Genomic DNA, 19,261 nt, shown 5'->3' on the forward strand with positions numbered 1-19,261 from the left:
AATTCGCCTGAATAAAACTGTAATGGCGGCTGACAAAATTTCGATAGTTGCACAAAAAACTATTTGCTGATTAACCATTATTACGGATAATTTAGGAAATTCAGGGCCATCGAAATAAATAATGCAGTAATAAGCATCGCTTCGATCTAAATTGTTTTCGGGAAAAATCGCCCTTTTTCCATTAAAAATTTCAAAGCTCCAATACTTGATTAATGGATGAAGTCGTAAGAAGGTTATTACTTTTTCAAATTTCCTCTGACTGCTGCGGGACCGAGTTTTGCAGTTTTATTTAATCCATTTGAACGCTGTTCTGACATTCAACCTTCTTGAGATTACGTCAGGTTAGTCCGACGCTTTCTCGACAAATGCATTTCTCACCAAACGACCGGTACTGATGTGAATTGCGATGATGGGACTTTAATTTGAAGGATCAGATGGTCAAATCATTTTTCAATCTAACCAAATTCTTTGAAAAATATATTCTGGAAAATCTCGCGACCCGAGGATAAATTCAAAAAACATTCAATTTTCCCAAAAATTATCTCAAAGAGATAAGGCTGCGCTCGTCAGCCGTTGGCGAGTTTTTGAAATCGTGGCAGGGTTCAACCAAGCAAAATATATGCCGCCAGGTTTTCACGCCTTGATGCTTATATATATTGAGCAACACATCAATATCAAATGAGAAATTACTAGAAAATAAAATCAGTTACTTTTAGGATCGTTGAAATAGCAAGCGACACAAGAGAATTGAAACATCGGCTCAGGCGACTTCTGTACGTTAGTTATTGCATCTTTGTGTCCATATATTTGAGCATTGTTCTCTTATTCTGAATTCTATTGGGAACTAATTTATTTGTCTCTGGTGCGGAATCCTCCGCTAGAGTTATACTGCATATTTTCTGCTTTATTGTAGAAAATTATTTCGATATCATACTGAAATTATCAGGTCGTATTTTTTTATCGATTCCTCCCCATCATTGGCAGTTTCATGGATTTATGACTAGTAACCGACATTATTCACAGCTGCTTGGACTGTTTCCGCATAATGCGAATCCACGCCTGGTGGCGCTAATGTGGCGTTAGAAGTATTAAAAAAGTCATAACGGCCATCCTTGAAGCACGAGCCAAACGCGCTATTTTGTAATTTTTGTTTCAGAATGAAAGCTAGTTTCATTTAAGTAAAATGAAAAAATATTTATTTTCAAACGACTTTCTTCATGTTCCCTTCCCTATATAATTGTCAGAACCATCGTCAAATGGCGAAAATTTGCATTAGACTCAGAGACTATGCGCGTGAATGTATTATAATCTTATATGTAATGAGGCTGAATATTTCAAACCACTATAATCCAGTGACGCTATCCAGGAAGTGCGATCGAATATTCAAATAATGTGCAAATTTCTGATGCAGGAGGAAACATTTCAGTTGGTGACCGCACATTTGAACCCACGTACATTTGAACCCATGTGTATATCCGCGGGTTAAATCTATATGTGGGTGCTAAAACCCATTGGTTATGGTTAGTATGGATTTAAATATCCGTGAAACAGAAAAAATATTCATAGGTGCAATAATATGCAGGTGCAATTGTCATGGGTTCAAATGTAATGGAACCTTTCAGTTATCCTGTTTCTTCTACAGAATCAACCAGAATCATCTTCTATAGATATTTTTTATTCGACTATTATCTACGTGCAAACAAAGTAATTTTTAACCGAATTCGTGCACAAGAGTTGACATATCACAAAAAGTTTGGACGTCTTCATTAGAATCTCAAACAACATACTTATGCGAAAGAAATTTTGAGTCACACCAAAAACTAAAATAATATGGCACTCTCGATGGTAATTATTTCAGTATATAGGCAATAAAATACTTTTTCTAGAAGTAGTATGTCATCATCATATCATATTTCAAAAAAAAAATACCGCTTTCTTACAATAATTAAAGAAATCTAAGAAGCGCAACTAAAGTGTTATACCCCGATATTATTGAAGAATGATACTGAGTTGAATAAAGTACAAAAATAACCACAATTTATATGCTTTCCGCAACTCTTGAATAACTTTCGCTTAGAGATACTTGGTGTCTGTGAGAAGCATTGGAGAAATTCTTTCAAAACTGATCATTAAATTGTAAACCATGGTTTCAAATAGTGCCACTTTCCTAATGTAAAGCAACCTGGTTCTATTTTCCTAAACAAGTTTAATATTTCAAGTATGTATTGATTCAGATCCATTTGAAAAAGAATTCATATATCAAAATATCTTTGAGAATATTGAAATTTAAGTTTTAAATTCATGTCATTACTGGTTATATGTTTGGATATCTACTCGATTTCTGACAAAACGTGACTAAATTGGGTGCCAGTAACTTCTACACTCTATAGTTTGTGAGATGAAATTTTCCCAGTACAGAAGTCTTCTGTACAGGCAGCGTCGAGGAATTGGTAATGCCAGACATTAGGGTCAAAATTTTATTTGGTTCTACTTGTCGTAGATGGGGAATGTGGTTCCATGAAGAATACATCCAATAATGATTAAACAAAACAAAATTTTATTTTATGCTTGGTAAATGGGATTATAATAAACATTATAGACTACAGAGTAAGTCCTTGATAGTTTCTTTGAATGAGCTTTCAAAACGGGTCTTTTTCTAGCTCCGTTTTAGGCGAATGCTTCTTCTTATCTCTCTAATTTCAGTTCGAGTGGCGTCCACGTAATATACCTTGAAATAGTAATGTGTGGAGGTGAAATAACAAGCTCTCAAGCGAAAAATAATCCTATCAATAATATATTGATTTCTAAGTTGAAATCACTTCAGCGCAATAACATGTTTGAAAGCCGCAACTTAATCATAGATTAATAATTATAAGTACGCGCTCACACTGAAAGCTGATTCATTTGTTCGACCTTGTGTAAGAAGACGTTATTGTGAATTGCATATTGCCGACTATTCTCGGAAAATAATTACCTTGAAAACAATAAAGAGAAAAGCAATCGCAATTTCAGCAAGGCTGTCAATTTATAAAAGTGAATTATTATTTTTCATTTCGGATTCTTAGTAACGCCGCGAGCGCAAATCACCTTCGTTAATGGATTGGCGCACACATAAACCGTTAGTCGTCAATGCGGCAATAAAAAAAATATCGCTTATGACTGACTGTCTTTACAATGACACATATCACTCACTGTGTACTATTTCGACTCCGATTTTTGATAGAATAATATATTATAGTCGGCTGTATTGTTTCTTTGTATCTTTTTATTAATAACATGGGCGTTGTTACGTAAATGCACTAAGTTGTCATTAATTGATTAACGATTAAGTAAACAGAATAGCTTGGTTGAGAATAATAAAATAGATTCCAAATGATGGATTACGTTTCTGATTTCATGCGTCAACGCCCTTTTTTATCTTCTAACGTTAACTTCCAACATCGTATAAATCAATCAACAATAACCATAAATAAAGATGAAGTGTGATTGGACACGAGTTTTGTGGCAGAATTTAATGTAATTGCGTACGAGTAAACTTTTTGCGGGAGACAAAAATACTTGAGGTAGACGTGTAAAACCATTATGCTTTTGAGGCGCACAAACTGAAGTTAATAAAATTCCACGCTTGAGAAAATAAACCTGTAACAGTCAAACTCACATAATTGACACTAATATATAATTTATATGTATATATATTTATAAAAAAAATTTAAAAACTAGATTCTAAGTGATTTTCTGAGTAAACACATTAATATTTTTAATATTGAGCACGAATTGTACATGGATCGTTTATTTAGAAATAAAATTGCTTCCGCAAATAATGGAACTGCCAATTTCAAAAAATGTCTTATGTGACCCGATAATTCACCCAAAATTTCTCTATTCAAATTTAAATTACAGGGACACTATTATTTGACATTTAACCCTCGTGTACATATATTTGATCTTTGCTCTTTTGTTCTATTAGTCATAAGTATATGGCGTATTGTACGTGTCAAATATATATATATATATAAACATCAAGATGTTTTGAATCTTCGCCCTGGACATGGTTTTGAATAATCGGATTTGGTATAACGTTTCCAATCCAATAAACCTTGGGTGAGATCATTGGCAGGGACTTTGAAATCTCGATTATTTTTAGTCGGTCATTGTCATATATATGGTTTGTTTATTCAAGTTGGCTGGTTTTGTTGTTAAACATGTCGGAATATATAGCGACCTCAATTGACTACGTGACTTCTATCTTCTACTTGTGTATTTACATATCCGGGTATTTTGTCGTAAAAAGCTCATCTTGTCGTAAAACCATTCAAAACGTGTTAAGCTTGTCTGAAACTGTATCGGTCTGAAAGATGTATACATAATCAACCCCTGAAATGCCACTCATGACTGCCGTCAGAGCTGTTCGTTGTGTAATAAAAGTCAATTCCAAAAAGTACTTTGGATTAAAACGCTTATATTGAATGATAATTGCACGATAGCCTGAGGCGAGACATTTAAGATGTGCAATGCGTTGCCAAAAGTATTAGATCACAGATGCATATCTATATGTATTGGCAGCTAACGCAGGTGTAAAATCGATTAAGATGATAGTTTCAGTGAGCAATAGAAAATGTTTAGACCTTGTTTTCGCATATTTTATCCTCACGGCGCTCTAAGCAAATAAATAAAACTTTGCGGCAAACTTCTAAAAAGATAAAGTTAGATTTAAACAAATTTATTCTGCAAATGTTAATGCGATGTGTGTGTCTGTTTTGAGAAACAATTGAACGGGATTCCGTCGCTCCTTTTTGTTTTATTTTAATTTCAGTCAGAGCAGAAAATCTGTATTCGCAGAGCCACGGAGAAGCAAATAGTACTGAAGTTTCACCAAGCTTTCCCGTTACATGCCTAACTTTGTGTAATACAAATAGCTTATTTTCTGAAATTCCGAAAAGCTCCGCGGCACACCTGTGAGACTTTAGCGCCACACTATTGTGCCGCGACACACAGTTTGAGGAACGCTGTCTTAGTCATTCAAAACCCGCCCATAAAAGTGGCGTGAACAAAGCGATTTTTAACATAAGCTCTTGTGAAAACTGTATTCACCAGAGTAGAAATTTCTATGTTTCGTAGATTTATGATTGGCGTTTATCGTGAACATGTTTTTTTTTTAATATTTGTAATTGTTTTGATACTTTTCAATATTTTCAACTCGATAAACATGATCAAGTTTAGTGATTTTGGTTATTTAAAACTGTAGTGGGAGTGGTCTTCCCCATTGCGTCATTCTCCCTAGACCGTGGCATTCTGCCAACGAGCTGGTATCTATGAAAGCTGTGTTTCTGCCGCGTTCATGTCGTCTTAGATGCTGAAACATGGTTCAGTATTTATGTAAGAGGCCACTTCAGTAAAAATTTAGTTGGAATGACAGTCTGTATCATTCCATCCACCAATGTTTGCTGGTTTCACCCATTTCCTACTATTACAGCGAGCGACCATGCTGGGGGCATGCTAACATAATATTTTAACTCCCGGTAGTTGAGTAAGGCATCTCGTGACTTATACCGGTATCTTGCTCATAACAGCCCCATTAGATGACAAAACGATACTACCGCTGCGTCGACATGTGGGTTTTACAGTCTACAGCGCCTGGCAGAATGTTACGGCCTGGAGAGTGACGCAATTGAAAACACCACGACCATTAACGTTTTAATGAACGATAATCAAATTTGAGTATGTTTATCATGATGAATAATGCGAAAAAACACCAAAAAAATCACTATCAATATATAAAATACCCACGGCTTCAATGAAACATAGCTCGAAAAATACGAAAAACGCAAATTGGTGATCACAGTTCCCATAACAGTCAATGTTAAAATTGTTTTGTTCATGGCATTTTTATTTTATCCGCGTGGGATGGGTTTTGAATGACTAAGGTCTATCGGAAGTTTGTCTCGAACGGAATAGTATATATATATATATATAAATTCAAAACATCATTTCGGACGTTTGTTTTGAAAATTTGAAATTTGTTTGTCGTCAATGGTTCGTTCGTAGCAAACAAATGCAGCAGACAAGTTTAGATATTCTCAAGTTCGCAACTCGTGTACGGAAATAAATTCAATATGGAAAATCCCATTAATATTTCATGAATATCCTATGCCGACATTAACTATTTAGAAACTATTTGAATGAAGTCAAATACATATAACGTAATTTAGGATTGCAACTTGTCATGACTGAAATTGTCATTTCTTCTACAGCCTAGCAATGAAAAGATTTATGCGCGTACTTATTATATACGCTATATAAAATCGGAAACGGCTATTCCCTTTGTCGGAGTACCGCTTCGCAACGCTTTGTCCACGATAAAACTAGGTACTTATACAGCAATTGAATGCAAACAACAACAATTTATCAAAACGGTCACGTCGTGTCCAATAAGCGTTATGATGACAAATAGTTGCATTAGTTACCACAGAAGGTGGTATTTGACGTATATATGTTATGCAGCTTATCTCAATTTTTTTTTATATTTCCTACTAAAAATATTTATTCATAATAAAATTTACAAAATGTCTACAATTTGAAAAATATAAGACATTTAATCCAATCCAAAATGTTCAGGGGTTCCAGGAAGGTTTGCATTAAAATTTATCGCCGGGGTTAAGGATATAGGGCTATAGGCAATCAACCGTATTTTGTCCTGTTACTAGATTGTTTTTGTAATGTGATTAAAACTATTGAGCAATTTCATTCTTACTGTCTGTTTTGCAAATATGTTACTTCAAACAATGGCAAAAATCAAAAAATGTTGGCACATTCCAAACTCAAAAGTCGACAGGATTACAAATCCAATATTCTTTTTATGAATCTGCGTAATCGAAACATGACAAAGCCATTTCTTCGGCTTGACTTATTATAAGATAAACAGACGACTGTAAATAGGAAACTTACGCAGAGAGTAGAAAACAATTATTGTCACATTTCCTTTAGACGTATTCAGTGAGGGCGCAATACAAGAATATCACTGGTGTTTATATTAAGAACGTTGTTAAGCGCGTCGTGCGTCATTCGTTTTTGACTGACGACGAGTTAATCTGGGATTTAATCAACCAAATTTATCCGATGGCCGGTTTTGGCCAGAAAATCAATATTGAGATTAAATGACGGCTCGACACCACAGAAAAATTTACTACTTTAGATATCAAGCTATATTCCGTCTTAACTTTTTTTAATATAAACTTGTAAATGACTTTATAAAAATATGATTTTTTAATTTTGAAAATGTACGACGCTTTCCGAGCAATGTCTGAAATTAGATGGACATTTCGAAAATAATTCTGATATATATTGTTATGTTCTTTGAAGAGGTTCGCGTGGATTTATCAGATCTAAAACTACGTTAACAAAATGTCTGTTATTTCTGAGTGATTTATGGTGAAAATCTCTCGCGTAAAACATTGATTTTTTGTTTTTGGGTTGACATGGCGTAATATGTGATTCTTACGTTCATTGATTAGCCACCAGTTATAATGCTCCATTTATCACGTGATTTATCTATGTGTTTGGTGGAGCCATCATGGCATTTTGCCTTCTCATTGAATATATGATTCTAAATTGTATTGAAATTTTAAAAAAAATCTCCGAAAGGAATTGTTTTCTAGAAGAGTTCTGTGAAAATGTTGATGTATATATTCCAATAGCCAGCCAAGGCATTTAGGCTGTGAAAGGCATTTAAATGGCGATTGGGACCATTTATCGATAACTTTTGCAAACTTATTCTTTTAGGTCCGCAACTTGGAGTTCTCGGTAAATTATTCTACCACCAATTGGCCTATAGAAAAAGTAAATTGAGTACGATAAACCCCACAAAAACGATTTTTCATATTTAACAACAATTTTATGAAGTGTTCTTAAATGCCAAGAAGGCATCAAATAGAATAAAAGTAGAAAAACCTTCATTATAGCAAAGAAAAAAGCTTTTATCGGTAATTCATAGATTAGTATAAAATTAAGCAATGTTTTTGTTACACGGACACAAAGGGAGGAGAGCTGCACGATAATTTTACCGTAAAATATCCACTGTGAAGTGCAATAATGTAACCGTCTTTTCTAACTCACTAACAAAATTTAATCAAAACTTCGTCAGATTCAAATTTAATTACCGAAATGAGTTGTGTCAACCACTGATCAGATTGTTGGAGACGATGGCGTTAAGATCGTGCAATATTTGGCTTAGATGATGCATAATGCATGTCTTTAATGTAATTAAAATCGACCTGTTCGCACAAATCCCAGTGTTGACATCTCGGTCGATCGTTAACCTGAGGGGGTCTTTTAAAAATTTCGACAGGCGCAAGGGCAGTCTGTGGTAATTGCATTATTACGAAATCGGTAATGGCGTCATAGCAGATCTTTAAAACAACCTAATTAAAATATGTATAAAATTGATAATACACAATGAAACCTATATTTTAAATAAAATGAAATTTTCACAAATTTTCGTACGAGCCAAATCATAAATAAATGGCAATTCCTCTTCCGCCGAATTCCATGCTTAAGGCTATGCACCTTGTGTTCAGCCTTAATCTGAACTATTGAACTTTTTTTGTTTTAAGGTACCGACATGACCTAATCGATAGCTGTACTAGAGACATTTTCCACCTTATAAAGATTGAGCGGAAATATGGATGGAAGCTTTAAGAAATTAGAAGATATATTATTGAAATTAAAGAACGTAAACGAAATATTAGAAAAGGAAACCATGCAAAAATGCGAAACATCAAACCGCAGAAAAAAACGCGGAAAATCTTCGACAAAGCTGATGAATAAACCACCTCGAAATTTTAATTCTCAGTCAAAATCGATTAATGAGCAAGGTTCGCAGATCAAAAGTTTGTCGAATGCTACAAGAGGTCGCACTGATACAAAATCTGCTAAGCCGCAACGAAGCTTAAAGATAAATAGCAATCGGAAAAGTCTAACTAGAAAAGAAAAGAGCAATATGAGAACATTTACCAATTCAAAAGCTCCCACTGCGGCTGTAACTAGGTCTGCAGACAACCATATAATTCTAGATTTTACCACCAAGCCTGACTGGTTTCAACCTACGAACAAACCAATTGAATATTCAAAGAAGAGGAAAAATAATTCAAAAAGTAAGAATCCCTCCCAGAACCGAATACTGAACAATTCAAAGGACCAAAAAAATGCAATTGAACAATCAAAAACAAAAAATAGAAATGGAAGGCATCGAAAGAAAGACCCACCCGAACCTATATTTGAAACAACAGAAGAATCAATAAATTTTATGCCATCCTTCTTCAGTTTTCACTCTTTTTCAGATGACAAGGTCTTTCCTCAAGATATGAATCAAAAAATGTTATCCAATGACACAGACCATGAACATAATACGCATATCACCGGGAACACAATGGTGCGAACTCAAAATTTGAAAAAAGTTGATCTTTTTTCACCACTCGAAGCACTGAACGTGACCGGGTCATCTGATATCAGCGATAAACTTGTACAGATTGCAGAAGGGAAAATAAAGAAAGAAAAAGAAAACGTAAATATCAAGTTCCAATTTTCTTCCGATAAAATGAATATGGAAGAGCAAAATGCCGTTTTAGCGTCAAGCGCTGTCAATTTTTTGCCACAGGCTAAAAGTGAGAATAATGCAAACGATTTTTTATCTCCACGCTCGATGAGTAATAAAGAAACAAGAAATGACGCGGATGGAGAGAAAATGCGAGAAAAAGTCGCGCTATCTAGCCTAACTTGTTCAGACAATGCTTCAAGCGATTCTGCCATACCTAGGGCAGGTTTAGCAATAGAGACAATACCTGCCACTTCAACGTCTAATGACGTATTGGGAAAAGCACAAATAAGCGAAGGAAGTATCTTCTATGACTGTACCTCTTTCATATGTGACGTTGGTGCCTACAGAAAATCCAGGGACAACCAGAATTTGAGTCAAGCCGGAAAAAGTTTTTCATTTTGCATAGATGCAAACAGTTTGGAGAGTAATATGACCGAACGTAGAAGTGAGAAATTTAGTCGTAGCAATACCACACATATTCACAGGAGTAGCACGTCGAATGAAAATAACTCATCTCTGCAAAGTTACAAAAGACGCGAATCTACGTCTCCGGACGAAGGGATAGCGAATTCCCCAGGTGAAATGGACGAATCGCCAACGTCTTCGCGAAAAAATATATTGCCTGACGTGGCCGAGAATAACGAAAGTCGTAATCATATATCAATCAATATTGAAGGTGGATTACAGAGAGAAACAAAATCAAAAAAACGTAGTTCACGACAGCACAAAAGCAGCAGCAAACGCAAACACGCTACGTCTGCGAATGGCACAAATGCAGTCTCAAATGACAAAGATAGGACAGTCGTAAGGCAAGAAAAACACCGAGAAACGCAGAGAAGTGATACTTCACGGGATACGAAGAAAAAGTCACATCATCAGAAACCTATGAGACTTTCAGAAAAAACAGTGGCTCGTAAGGTTGTAAAAAGCGCACTAATTGAAAATTCGTTAGCTAGAAAAAATAAACCGGTTTGGGTAGAAATAACAAAGGAAAGTACAAATGGGGGGAAGGCAGATCCGACGGGCAAACGTGAAAGGGATAACCAAAAGCAAAAAGATTCTACATCGACGGGTGCAACAAATGGCACGAAAGAATCAAGAAAGATGACTGAAAAGGAAGACAATAAAACAACTAAATCAACATACTACGACGGAACAAATCACAAGTACTCCAAGCGTGAATCACGTAGCAAAAGCTCAAGACAAGATAGATACGCAAACTCTAAATCTACGAAAGATCACAGTGGAAAAGCTAAAGACTCTAATGGCCACCTTACGAAATCCGATATAAAACGTGTAGAGGCACCAAGAACACTCAGACATCGACACCCCGAAGCTGAAAAATCATCTGGACGAAGCAAGAAACCTACGTCAGATAGACGCACGTCAAAATCAAATAAGGAAGCGTCGAGACAAAGACCGAGATCAGTGTCAGCAGATTCATCAGTAAGAGATTTGTCTTATTCGAGTTCTTCATCAAATTCATCTTCTTCAAGCGCGTCTTACATTTCCTCTTCTGGATCCCACTCCGACTCATCAGACTCTTCTTATTATTCAACGTCTTCTGTCTCTGCATCATCAGATGCTTCATCAGGATCCAGTGTATCGTCTGCTCAACCAAGTTCGTTAAAGAAAAGTGGGGACTATAACGAATCCGGAGCTCGACAAACGAAAGCAAAGAAAAAAATTGCTAAATCGGACGAGAGACAACACGGCAAATTAAATAATGATTACGCTGATTCAAGTACCCCTGTTTATGTCTCAAAGTACAAAAAAGCAGAAAAAAAATCATCCAAACGCACTCCTTCCTATGATGCTGGCAGAAAGGAATATAAAATTCTGGATTTAAAACCGCTACAGAAGGCAACAAAAGAAGTTGAAAAAACTTTAGGTTGCGACGACGATCAAGAGTTTGAGGTTAATTTGGAAAGACGACGAAATAGGAACAGACGACGACCAGTGGCGATTGAAGAAATGGTTGCAAAAGATCCACAAAAAGCTCAGTGGCAACACCATCGTCTTGTTACGTCACAGCACCCTACAACGACGACGACAGTTGCAAACCCGGTTGACAAAACTAGACAAATTACTGATCCGCCTTCCGGCGTTAAACAAAAATCTTTTGAAGCGTCAACAAAAGATAGTTTAGGGGCAGTATTAACAATTCGGGATTTATATTCTTTACATCATGTTTTATCCGACACACAGAATGGAACGGTGAGCTTTATTACTGTACTAACTGTAATGTTCAAATGCAATGATTAGATTATAGTAATAGGCTGAATTCAAAATGTTGCTAAAAATGCTAAATATAGATATTTCGAAGAATACAATAATGGTTTCTGAACAATTTGAAACCTTCACTCAAAATTTGAAATTTCTTTCTTCAAATTTCCATTCATCTATGGTTCTCCTTTATATCCGAACAAGTAATTTTTATAGTTCCTGTTGAACCTGTCAATATATCAACAAAGATTATTTCAATCACCCATATTCAACTATTATTTCAAGAGGTAGTAATATGAAATGTTACCGTGCAATGTTATAAATTAACCCATATATTCCATATAAAAAAGTAAGAAAAATAAATGAATATTACACGAGGTGAAATAACATAGTGAGACCTGTACTTACAATCGCCTTTAGTGAAATAAAGCACTAGCAGCATTTAACGTGGTGTTTTTCAATAGGAGTAAAAAGCATATTAGATAAAGATTGATCTCAACTTCCACCATTTTGTATTTGTAGGTCATTGCAGGACACAGGAGAAGTGATGGAATGCGAGTTGCAATAAAACGAATTGCCAAATCGGGTACAACAAGATGGGGATGGATGAATGGAAAAGTAGTACCGCTCGAACTGGCATTGATTTGTCAAGTCAACGAGGTTTGTATAACAAGTAATTTTATATAAAAAAAGTTTATCAGAGAAATAACAATATATATAACGTAGAATAAACAGTCCGTGGCCTGCCTCCAACAAAGGAAACAATCGTGACAGAGAACCCAACCCTCTCCAACCATCATGATTCACATTTTCATTTCTTCGAAACCGTGTTTGAAAATAAACAACCGCGAGTACTTATAAAGAGATTTGGGTTTGACATAAATAAATAAGACAATAATATTTCCTAATATATTAAATATGGACACAAAAGTGCAAAACATCTAAGCATCATACCACATATAACCATAACGTGGTGTTGTTGTGGTTCGGGCGACACCAATATGCTAGCAGCTAGTGCCACATAACTGAGGTTTGGAGTTTGCACCATCAAGATGTAATAAATTAGGTAGTGTATACCGTACTGGAATGATTTTAGTTGATTTCAAAAGGACGTAGCAGTTTCTTCTTGTTCAGAGTCAGATCTTTGTGCGAGGTGAACATGTGAAACTCGTCCTAAAAATATAGGACGAAAGTTATCAATAAGCGATTGATAGGTAATAATCTACTTTTAATCTAACAGGTCAGACATCCTGGCGTTGTCGAAATTGTCGAATGGCACGAAACAACTGAAGCGTTTTTACTGGTAATGGTGAGGCCACATCCTTCCGTAGATTTGTACGACCATGTTACAAAGCAAAAAAGATTGAAAGAACCAGTGGCGAGGTATGAAATCATAACTCACATTTGTCTGATATTCATGGGTAATCCAATCCACTTATTGATGATGCTAATGGCAATTCATGTGCATATAACAATATAAATTATTTTCTTGCCTCCATATTATAAATTACTGTTCATGTCAAGAACAACGTACATGATGAACATGTTCGGTAAATTCAATAGATTGATAGGTAAATTAGCCCATTTTTTGTGATAGTCCTATGGAAAATCCCAATATTTACAAGTTGATAGAAAAGATTCAGAATAAAATTAATAATCTCCATATTTAGATACTTTGTTGATCTTAACTACCAGAACCTATTTTTTCGTGATAGGGCAACTCGCGTTAGGCTCATTTGGAAGGGGGTTTTGTGGCAGAATTCATTTCCATTTGGCAATATGGAAAATTTTGAACAAAATTTTTTAAAATCAGTTCATCTGCCTACAATTTAATATTTTGAGAGAATATTTAATTAGCCAGTCAACTTTATTTTCAATGAATCCGTACTAAAATTAACTTCAGTGAATATTTTTCGATTTTTAGACGAATAATAAGACAGCTGGTTTCAGCACTTCTACACTGTCACAAAATGGGGGTCTTACATCGTGACGTCAAGTTGGAGAATATTTTATTTAATCCTGTCACGATGGATACGATTTTGATCGACTTTGGATGTGGAGACTATCATCGATCTGGACAATACAAAGGTAGAATTTATTGGGCCGAAATTGTTATTATGGTATTTATTCCAAATTATTGATAGAATCCCTGGCGCCCGATATTTCACCCAAAATTTTCTGTTTTCCCCCTTCATGAGCATACCATTCAATTCTTTCAATATTTGGCTGCATATTTCATGACATTGTGGTGACCATATTTGATTTCACGTCCATATATTACAGCATTTTTGTCTTGTTAAAATATAAGGGCAATAACACTTGCGAGTCAATTTGGTTCGAAAGAGGCCGGCGACATCGAAAAATAAAGGCGTGCTGATGCTAAAATTCTTTTGTATATATGTTTCCTTGTTCATAAAATATTATAAAAAAAGGTTTCATAATCAACGGCCATGAAATATATGACGTAAACGGACAGTTCATGTACGTCGTCGATATTCCACTTTATTGACGCGGTCTGCCAAAGTATCGTTGCGGTTCAAGTTATTAAGAGATTTTCTCGTATGTTTCAAATACAAGTTCGTAAAAATACTCACTAAACTATTTTAATTCAACAAGTTATATATAACTGTTCACATAAAATGAGAAATTTTAATTTTCAATAAAAAGGGCGGGAAGTAACTCAAGCTAAAGATGTTATTTAGAATTAGTCGAAGTCTGTATGAATAACCGGTACAACCGGCGCAAATTACTAATTTAGAATGCATTTCTGCCAAAATTCTATAAATAGGTTTTAATCCTTTGTTAATTGACGTTTGTATCTCTGGGTTAGACATTTTATCAATATCCATGTACATCTGATTTAAGAAAGTACAATGAAAAATATTCACGGAAACTAAGATATTGAGATATTTTAATCTGACGCGCTAAAGAAAGTCTTGAGACTTTCCCGCAGTTGAGGTTCAACTAGGGGTTAAAACACTTGATGAATGAGATTAATGAGCAGTACAACGTATTATAGTAAGGCAGAAGTGTAATCGGATGTGGAACGACAATTTGAAAACGTTTTTCATCAATTAACATAATGATACATACATAAAGCACATAGAATTGTCGCGCGACAGCGAAGTCAAATTAAACTCAATTATATAATGTTCCTATTTTTATTAAATCGTATCAAAATCAGACTACAATATATTAGAGAAAAAACTAGACAGGCAAGTTTATAGTTGAGTGATGTGTAGGTGTAGGAAGAAATTTGATAACATAAAACGTTTTACTTAGCTCGGGGCTATACTAAATTAAAAATGAACCCGACATTTGTTCATGTGAAAATGAGGACAATACATGCTGAAATTTTATACTCGTATTTAAATACAATTCAGTTTCAACTCAAAAGCACCATTTACAGATCGTTATTTTACAGTCAACGATCTTATATATATATGTGTTAATGGAACTACGATATGCTGTTCACGGTACTCGTGAATCTGGCATAGACTAATATATATGTTTTGCAAATTTGGCACGTTTTGTAGCATATTTTAATACCGATGCTTTGGCATCTATATAATGATCGCTCTGAAAAACAAAATTGCATGAAAATTCGATATTGTCAACGGGTGAAAACGAGCAACGTTGCCGAAATTATCCGTATCAGGCAAAGTTGAATATTCAATTTGAAATTACCGGGTTTGAAAAATTGTATCAATAGTAAGATACCATCGCAACAATTTCCAGTATATAAAAAACTAGTGAAAAATATTCAACGTGTGATTTATTTTGATGAACCTTAGAAAGCATTTTTGATCCACATATGTCTTATCAGGCCCGAGTAATCTGCTCAGGCTGGCAAATAGAATTAATTATACATTGATTTTTTTAGAAGTTAACTTGTCTAGTTGCATATATTATGGTGGTTTTATATACTAGAAATTCTTAACATTTTAAAAATTAATTCAGAAATATATTGTTCCCTATTTCTTCTAAGCTGGTATACTGTATTTTATAGAATTTGCTGGGACGCCAGAATACTACCCGCCTGAATGGTATTTGTACAAACAATACAGCGGAGAATCCGCAACAGTTTGGAGTATTGGAGTTCTATTGTATTCTTTATTATGCGGCACACTACCCTTCCGCTCATCTAAGGATATTATAAATAAGTAAGTATTGAAATTTTGACGTTTACAATGCTACAAATCTTCAAAAGGTATAATTCTTTTTCAATCTTCTTAACACCCAGATAATGAAGATAAAATTGTGTATTTGATACAATTAAAATAAAGAAAATGTTTTTGGTCGTTTTACTTGAAAAAGAACTAACAAATTATAATGCGAGTTCTCAAAATCCCATAAGATTATCGTCGCTAAACAAATATATTGCGTCCACGATACCTGAGACGAGTTCTATTCCGCCCCTTCAACATTAGCAGATACGACTAGCATTACTTACCTGTATAAAGACGTAATCTCACAGACATCTTGTACCTAATTATCGATAGCAACTACTAAAACCGGAATAATGAGGCAATTATAACTAGCTAGTTAGTCCTCATATCAAATTACTCAATTAGTCATTTTATTTTGTCTCAATTTGATTAAAAACATTTTCATTTAAATTTGTTTAAAAACATCACATTTTCATTCGTAAAAACATTTTAAGAAAGCGAGGGTGAAATCTTAAAAAAAAACAAAAAACGTAAAACAATAAAATGACATAAGTGATGAAAAAAATGTGAAAAAGAGAGGAAATCCACATCTAGATTCATCAATTTGTTTCAGGCGGATGCATTTCAGACCGAAATGTTGTTAACCTATGAAATTAGGTTGATATGACACATTTTTCACATGATCCGGTTGATCTTTGTGAAAAATAATCGACCCACTATTCATGTGATATAAATGCTAACCTTCAATGCCGCATAACTTAGCCGGGGGGCTCAACGGACAACGTGTGCCAGTTAGTAATACTTACACATCCCTATGTAGACTTTGCTGAAGTCATTAAATAGATGAAATTTCATACTATCATTAACCACAATATTGTAATGGATGTTGTTCAAAAATATAATAAAGCCATTTGTATTTTCCAAGTACGCAAATCGACATTTACTATCTACACTTAACGACAAAATGTAATTCAATTCGTCTAAGGTATTAAAAGGTGATTTGAGTTTACCCAACGGTCGTGAACTTAGGTTTACTAGTGCGATACCGCTACTTCGTAAATGACGCTGCAAAAATGCTACTTATAGAACTTTTTAATTGCAAATCACGCGCGAAATTAGAGGTCATACAGACCTGGCGTACATAATTTGACAAAACAATTATTTCCTTATTTCAATCCTCATGTCTAAGATAATAGCACAAAAGAATATTTCCGGTCTACTTTTAGTCAAAGTTTTAAATCATTAGGTAACGTTTTCGCATCGCACGTGAAACGTTAACTTCTGTTTTCATCATCATCAGGGTAAAGTAGTATACAATTCGAGAATTTATTGAAGGGACATATTACTTCTAGTCTTATGCTAGGTTTCCACAAATTTCAAGACTATGCGAAACTTTCAGAATTGTTAACCGTGTTTGAATCCTCAAAGGTATCAAGCGTATCATCAATCACACTTTTAACCAATACATTTGTTTTTACTGAAAGTTCAAGCCTAATTATGCAGTCTGGTGCTCAGGAGGTGTTTTAGTTTACGTTTGATAGTTCAGGCTCCAAACACGTTTACTTCATCGCGTCAATGTAGTCGTCGTGGCTAAAATGATTTCATGGCCTAAAATCATGTTTTCGTTATAATTCACTACATGGTTCATATTCAAAGTCTATCAAAGGTGACAAGTTTAGTAGGATGAAATTCGGTATAATAATTTCAACATTATAATTGATGAAAAGCTTTCGCACAATTACGCTGACTTGAGTCGATCATGTCAAACTCATGGGAGTTCTTGCAAGCAGAAGCGAACATTCATTTCCCTGTGAATTTGAACTAGTCTGACCACATTCCATCGGATTTTAATGTAAACATTTATTCATTCAACAGCAATTCATATTCTATTTTTAGAGAACTTACCAAGTATCCAACAGATGTATCACGTACAGCAAAACACCTGATTGGACAAGCAGTGCAAAAAAATTATCGTGACCGACCTGACCTCAAAGGCATTTTATCTCACCCCTGGTTCAAATCTTCAAGCGACCATTCTGGAATAAGAAAGAAGTCGGTGTGATCAGTTTGTTGTAACTTTATTAGCAACTAGAGAAGAAAGCCTATGAGATGAAAAAAGGCCATAGCATGAAAACATTCATCTTATAAAAGAACGAGGAAGTCCAACATGAAGTCCGGTTAACTTCAGATGGGGAAATAAAACAAAAGCAAAGTTGGTTGAGATCATGAAAGACTACTTTCTTGAACAGGATTTCTAAATACACTTTATTATAAATAATAAAACTCAAATTTTGTTTTACCATATATTTATTAGTAAAATATATATATCTATTTGCACAAGCAGGAGATGTTGTGATAAGACAGTCAACAACGTGTTATAACTTATTTCAGCCTCACAAGGTGCAATTTTCGTTGTTATATATTGCAATAAACGTTTTAAGCAACGTTAATGGAAAATCTTTGAAATCAGAAAATGGGAAAAGGTATTGAGATTGGCAGATATAGTGTATTTATCGTTTACGAGCTCAGATGAACATTCTTACCTCAGAACCTGTTTTGTGAACTACACTCATATCCAAAATAAAATCGTCGTATATACAGATTGTTGAGATTGAAATGGCAGCATATTTTCATATCACCACTCATATATATATAAAAATAATTCTGCTAAAAATATATATAAATCTGTGATGGGGACCTAAAATATAGTATGACGAAAAATATCTTCCAATCAGCGCTAAGAAGTAACACTGTTTTCATGGACAAAATATATCTAAGATGGGATAAAATTACATTGATATACACCACGCATCACAGCTGATATATACTAGTATTTGGCAATTGTCTGGCCGTGATTATTATTAATATGTGTTTTTTCGTTTGCAAACTTTTGCAATATCTTTAACGTTCTGTCAATCAAAAGACGACTGCAAAGTGTATGAGATGGAAACTGTCAAATAAAACATCTTAGAAGGCTTAGGCATTGAAACACTGATATATCTATGTAAGATGGCAAAATATTAAAATGCGCCCCCTGATCATCGACTGACAATTTTTAACGACTGTTGTTCAATTCTTCTTCGGTATTGTCTAAGTAAAAACACGAGTGTCAATTAATTCCAAGATTCCACGAGATACCACACCCTAGATATGCCACTGCATTAAAATCCTTTTTCAAAAAATGAAAAACAAAACTGAACACAAAATTTCTCCTATATATTCTTGTAAAAAGGATATATCATATCATTGAATATATATATATATATATATGGAA

At 34.6% G+C, this 19,261-nt stretch overlaps 1 protein-coding gene across 1 annotated transcript; it reads left to right on the top strand.

Annotated features, from left to right (window-relative positions):
* Positions 1-8,604: 8,604 nt before the first annotated feature.
* On the top strand, positions 8,605-18,444 carry LOC120347280 (uncharacterized). The gene is made up of 6 exons (XM_039417184.2): positions 8,605-11,809; positions 12,341-12,478; positions 13,059-13,201; positions 13,743-13,906; positions 15,828-15,981; positions 17,884-18,444. Exons 1-6 carry the CDS (start codon positions 8,678-8,680, stop codon positions 18,047-18,049), a joined length of 3,897 nt encoding a protein of 1,298 aa, XP_039273118.2. The 5' UTR covers positions 8,605-8,677; the 3' UTR covers positions 18,050-18,444.
* The last annotated feature ends 817 nt before the right edge of the window (positions 18,445-19,261 follow it).

The sequence above is a fragment of the Styela clava genome, chromosome 11 (genome assembly GCF_964204865.1).
Source record: "Styela clava chromosome 11, kaStyClav1.hap1.2, whole genome shotgun sequence".
NCBI lineage: Eukaryota > Metazoa > Chordata > Ascidiacea > Stolidobranchia > Styelidae > Styela > Styela clava.

Bases quoted from the DNA above. Each gene is read 5' to 3' on its own strand.
- LOC120347280 (XM_039417184.2), top strand. From the start codon at position 8,678: ATGGATGGAAGCTTTAAGAAATTAGAAGATATATTATTGAAATTAAAG. The intron at 11,810-12,340 runs GTGAGCTTTATT...TTGTATTTGTAG, and splicing joins CCGACACACAGAATGGAACG to GTCATTGCAGGACACAGGAG. The intron at 15,982-17,883 runs GTAAGTATTGAA...TTCTATTTTTAG, and splicing joins TCTAAGGATATTATAAATAA to AGAACTTACCAAGTATCCAA.